At 39.6% G+C, this 6091-nt stretch overlaps 1 protein-coding gene across 1 annotated transcript; it reads left to right on the top strand.

Annotated features, from left to right (window-relative positions):
- Positions 1-750: 750 nt before the first annotated feature.
- Positions 751-4565, top strand: LOC113675629 (tubulin beta-4B chain). Its single transcript, XM_089199708.1, has 6 exons — positions 751-891; positions 991-1099; positions 1195-1305; positions 1521-1978; positions 2877-3371; positions 3980-4565. Exons 1-6 carry the CDS (start codon positions 835-837, stop codon positions 4094-4096), a joined length of 1347 nt encoding a protein of 448 aa, XP_089055834.1. The 5' UTR covers positions 751-834; the 3' UTR covers positions 4097-4565.
- Positions 4566-6091: the final 1526 nt, after the last annotated feature.

The raw sequence follows: 6091 nt of genomic DNA, 5'->3' as shown, positions 1-6091 counted from the left end.
TGTAAGAGATAAATATTCATTTTAGGGGTCCCTTTGTTCTTTTGCCTTGCCTTGACACATTCCGTAATACAACTGAGGTTTTCCTGTCATGGGAAAGACGGAAACAGTCCTTAATACTGTTCGCTTCCAATTGTCAGTTAACCTATTAGCTTCGTGCTAAGTGTCACATTTATACTTTTCAGAACGGCCTGTTTACAAATGCTCACTTAATTAGTTTGCTCTGTCTATTGAGTGAAGGCAGTTCATATTCAAGTGATTGTTTCCTCAAAAAGAGCGTTAATCCATTTTCCTTTAATGTAGGAAAAGCGAATAAAGGCCTCTATGCGTTCATCTCTAAAAACTGACTACTGGTTCATGGTTGCAGAGTTGGCAAGATTTGATGATTCTGCTGACAACATTTCCAAGGAAATTTCGGCAGGAATCGTCCGACGCTAAGCTTTCAGATCGTTGTGTCTATTAAATAAAGCCAAACGTGATGTGTAAACGAACTTTGAATAGAAGGCAGCAGAATAAGCACCCCCTCGAGAGGTCGCTCTGTTGGCGCTATTACTTCAGTTAATTAAAATAGTGCTTAGTTTGTACAACGATTTAAAAGACAAATACTGGAGCACGCTAAATATGAGGGACTTTTGAATTCGTCGATTACGTTTCACTTGGGAATACACACATTCAAACATGCTTAATAGCGACACCTTTTGTTGACGTGGCAACCAAGAGTTTATGAATCGTAACCGGTCCTTGAGCTCTTTCAGTTTGAATCTGTGAGCCGTACAGAGCACTCTAACATCTAAGACATTACTTAAGAGAGGTAATCGAGACTAAAACACTTTCAAAATGCGTGAAATTGTTCATATGCAAGCGGGCCAGTGTGGAAATCAAATTGGCGCTAAAGTAAGTACTGAGACTCGCCTTTTGAAAACATTTTGTAGATCTAAGGCTTTGTAGTCATTCAATCAATGCAGTTTCTGATAAGGTCTGGCTCTATTTCAGTTCTGGGAGGTCATCTCGGATGAGCACGGCATCGATCCAACAGGAACCTACCACGGAGATTCCGACCTCCAGTTGGAGAGAATTAATGTTTATTACAACGAAGCTACGGGTAGGGAATGCTAAATTTACTTTGAATTCTTTTGTTTAATTTGTCCGCTACATCATGTTCACGATAGCTGATTTCTATTTGTCTTCTCTTTCTAGGTGGAAAATATGTCCCGCGCGCTGTTTTAGTCGATTTAGAACCAGGTACTATGGATTCTGTGAGATCTGGTCCATTTGGGCAAATATTTAGACCAGACAACTTTGTCTTTGGTAAGTTCCGTTTTAAATAATGTAACAAGCTTAGTATAACAACTTCTCGGGGTCAGTGTCAGAAATCGTATGCATGACACTCATCGGAGAGTGAAAAATACCAACCTGAGGTCGAATTTCATTTTTATGCAACACAATGATACACCAAACCCTTTTCTAGTTTAGCAAAGTTCAAATCAGAGAGACTTAAACTGAAAAAATTAATCTTCTTTTAGGCCAATCTGGAGCAGGGAATAACTGGGCAAAAGGACATTACACCGAAGGAGCGGAATTAATTGATTCAGTACTGGACGTTGTTCGCAAAGAAGCCGAGGGTTGCGATTGCGTTCAAGGCTTCCAGCTTACACACTCTTTGGGCGGCGGAACCGGCTCGGGTATGGGAACCCTTCTTATTTCGAAGATCAGAGAAGAATATCCAGACAGAATCATGAACACATTCAGCGTCGTGCCATCACCAAAAGTATCAGACACCGTTGTGGAGCCTTACAACGCCACACTGTCCGTCCATCAGCTGGTTGAGAACACAGATGAAACATACTGCATCGACAATGAAGCACTCTACGATATCTGCTTCAGAACTCTGAAGCTTACCACACCAACCTATGGTGATTTGAACCACCTTGTATCAGCTACCATGAGCGGTGTAACAACTTGCCTTCGATTCCCTGGCCAGGTAAATGTTAATTTTTTTCTCTCTAAAAATGATGAAAAAGGCTTGAAATTCTTTAATTTAGGATTAATAGCTATAACTTCAACGTTACAATTATACTATGGTACAAAAATTGGCGCCAAGAACAATTTTCAAGTATCTAGCGGTGGTTGTTTGCTTTTGTGAATCATCTGCGTCGCTTTTCGTTGTTTCGCAACAAGACTGTAAAGGATGTGCTAATGAGGCAAAAATTAAACGTAAATTTCTTACATTTCATCACATCATTTTCAAAAAGTTGCTCGAGCGCAGTGTTACGTCACCATGGAAACCATATTTGATAAGTGATATACCAAGCTGAGATGATGATTTGAATGTTTCGAGAACAAAACAAACTCAACTGCTTACGAGTAATACCCGTGCAAATAACGCACTGGTAAACTACATTTTAATTACCTGTTGTCGTAAAATATTTGCTTAAGTTTTAAAACATTTCATGAGCGTCTCGGCAGGTTTTCTGTGGGTAAAATTAGTCTCGTACCTAGACCTTACACGGCCAAGCGGTTGTAAGTACATTTCAGTTACATTTACATAGTAGGACTGGGTATGAGATTAAGGTGAAATAGCACAGTTTTCCGTTATCCTTTAACCCTTTTGATTTCTAAGGGTGATTGGCATCTAATTTCTCCCTAAAATAACTCCCAGAGCCCTTAAACATAAAGGTCATGAAAATAAGGGATATGGTCACTGACTAGAGAAGTAAAGTCTCCTTCGGTCATCTTCGGAAATGTTTAGTGAACAGTACGGAGAATATGCATACTGATTTATAAAGGATTAATTGTTAGACTTGGGTGAATCCGAGTTCGAAGACTCTATAATCATTAACTTGAACATAAATTCAATTTTTTTCGTTATCTTTTCCCAGTTGAATGCTGATCTGAGAAAATTGGCTGTGAACATGGTTCCTTTCCCGCGTCTTCACTTCTTCATGCCTGGATTTGCTCCACTCACCAGCAGAGGATCCCAGCAGTACCGTGCACTCACAGTACCAGAGCTTACCCAGCAGATGTTTGATTCTAAAAACATGATGGCTGCCTGTGATCCAAGGCACGGACGATACCTGACGGTTGCGGCCATGTTCCGTGGCCGTATGTCCATGAAGGAAGTTGATGAACAGATGTTGAACGTGCAGAACAAGAACAGCTCCTACTTTGTGGAATGGATCCCCAACAACGTGAAGACCGCTGTCTGTGATATCCCTCCCCGTGGACTGAAAATGTCCTCTACCTTCATCGGCAACAGCACAGCCATCCAGGAACTGTTCAAACGCATTAGCGAACAGTTTACCGCTATGTTCAGGCGTAAAGCTTTCTTGCATTGGTACACTGGAGAGGGTATGGATGAGATGGAGTTCACTGAGGTAGGCACATCTCTTTTTCAAGATAATTTGGTTTTATTAACCGAATTGATGATGTAAATTAGCCACCGAGAAGAATTTCTTTAGCTAACTGTGTGAGCATTACTTTACCTTAGGTCATTTGCATGCCCTGACTAAGGATCAACGCTCAAGACGTCAGCCTAAGAAATTCTTTACGATGGCCAGTTTATATCATCAACTTGTTTGATAAAACGAAATTATCTTTAAATTAATAACTCTCACTGACACAAACCAACATTTTGTCTTGTAGCTCACCTCCTTTATTTATTTGTCTTTTTTCCCTTTGATTCAACTTGAAAAGCCACTTTATCAGATTTAAAGTCAATTTCTGCTCAAGTAATATTTCTTTGTTTGTGAGGAAAAAAAAGCAAAGTATACTTTGACGATTAGGTGAGAAAAGGACGAGGTTGGTTAAAAACTAAATAGATCAACGAAGATTAGGTACTAAAAATTCTAGTCTGACATTAAAGAAATGCGCGAACTATGACCCATCTGATCTTTTGGAGGAGTTTGTAAGCATGAGCTTCAGCGTATGAAAAGTTATGTCACTTTCGTAGACTGACACTGAAGTCTATATATTTTTTCTCTAGGCCGAATCCAACATGAACGATCTTGTGTCTGAATATCAGCAATACCAAGATGCCACAGCAGAAGAAGAAGGAGAGTTTGACGAGGAAGAAGAGGAAGGAGAGGGCGAAGCTGCATAAATCAGAGAATCGCTTGTTAAACACAGTCGTAATATTTCAATTCATCGACAGGAAGAAACTATTATATATCAGTCCTTTATAATGAGTCTGTTGTATCGGAACTCTCCCTATAGAAATATGTACATACAATCATATATCATACTATCGGGGAGAACTTTATTTTAGATTGAAGACAACTTTCTTTTTGTTGTCATTTGCGTCTTTCTCTCCCGACATAGCCCCCCTAAACTCCTTTCACACAAAGCATAGGAGATTCGCAAAGGGTGAAGGGAATCTACTGCGGGATTTTCCCTGCAAAATCTTAGTTGATCAGTTGATTTCTTGGCATTCATACCGCGATAACCCGCTACAAAATCTTATTATATGATAACCAGGCCACAAAATCTTGCAACTAATGACGTGGTATATTTTTCATCGGCATTTGTCATTTTGTACTCACACTCTGTTAATAAAATAAAGATCAGCCGAAGTGTTGATTGAAGGTGTTTATGTCAAGTACAGGGTTGAACACAGACTTATGGGCGGTACCCACATAAAAGCAAATTTTCCTGGAGATTTTCTCTTTTATCTAAATGAAGTGGTCTCAATAAATGCCGGTTGCAAGCAATCTACCGTCGCCTTAGTTTCGTTCCTAGAACTTTCACCGCCAAGCGGTTATATTGGCGACAGCAATCTCGTACCCAGATCCTACCGAGTACCTGTAACTGAAATGTTATTGCTAAAGGAAAGAATTGGCATCCAGCAAGAATTTTCTGTATATGTTTTTTAACTTATTTAAGCATTGGAAAATTAATAGAAATAATATATTACCTTAAGCCATTCAGTAAAAATTATAATAAGCCAGTAGATCATTTCTCATTCCTTTTGGCGGTCTTATCTTACAGGTAGAATTTTGGTCACCTTTTTCTTATTGTGGTCGTGAATTTGACATGGAGACAGATGTTTTTACGTAAACTACGATTTTCGGCTAAATATTAGTACATTGCCATTATGTTGCAAAAAGGTGTTTAATTACGAAGGAAAATGACTTCAGTAAGCGTTACCTTTATAGGCGGTGACACACACTTTCCCTGAGAGATCTGAGCTAGTAGCCGCAGAAAGGTATGGAAAAAAACCCTACAGGAAGGGGAACTCTCGTGCGTAGACAACCATGGCGTACGTGGTCTAAAACAAAGATGAGAAATTTATAGGGCTTAGACATTCGTGCCTTGCATGGGCAAGACCACAGGCACTCGTGTGTGGACAGTCATCTCCGCACTTGGACTACACCTATGGACAGAGACAAAACACCGTGCGTGGAAAAGACCAGAAGAACGAAATGTTACCGAACGTGGACAAGAATCTTTGGCTAGTAGAGAACCTATGGACATCGACCAGCACCGTACACGCAAACGACGTCAGGACAATATGTAACTGAATAAACTAGACGAACCTTGCTTTATTTTATTCATTTATTTATTTCTTATTGTCCTACACCAGCCTGTTAGATGTTATTTCTAACACTCGTTTTATTGACTATTTCTTTATTCTCTCCTTTACTAAACAAGTGACTATAACGGGTACTAACTCAGATCTCTCAGGGAAAGTGTGTGTGTCAAATTGTAGTTTACGTAAAAACATCTGTCTCCATGTCAAATTCACGACCACGATTTGAAAAGGGTGACTGAAATTCTACCTGTAAGATAAGACCGCCAAAAGGAATAAGAAATGATCAACTGGCTTATTATAATTTTTACTGAATGGCTTATGGTAATATATTTTTTCCATTAATTCTCCAACACTTAGATAAGTTAAAACACATGTGCCGAAAATTCTTGCTAGATGCCAATTTTCTCCTTTAACAATACCATTTCAGTTACAGTTACTCAGTAGGACCTGGGTACGAGATTACTGCCCCTTTTCGGGCACAGCCATCATCACACTACTGACAGCCGCTGGTGGAAGGAGTTCTCGAACCCCCGCTGAATATAGGGTTTTGAAACAAAAGTGTGATTG

This window comes from Pocillopora damicornis, chromosome 3 (genome assembly GCF_964200805.1).
Source record: "Pocillopora damicornis chromosome 3, jaPocDami1.2, whole genome shotgun sequence".
Taxonomy (NCBI): domain Eukaryota; kingdom Metazoa; phylum Cnidaria; class Anthozoa; order Scleractinia; family Pocilloporidae; genus Pocillopora; species Pocillopora damicornis.
Note: the sequence above shows the minus strand (reverse complement) of the source record. Positions and strands in the feature narration are given on the sequence as shown.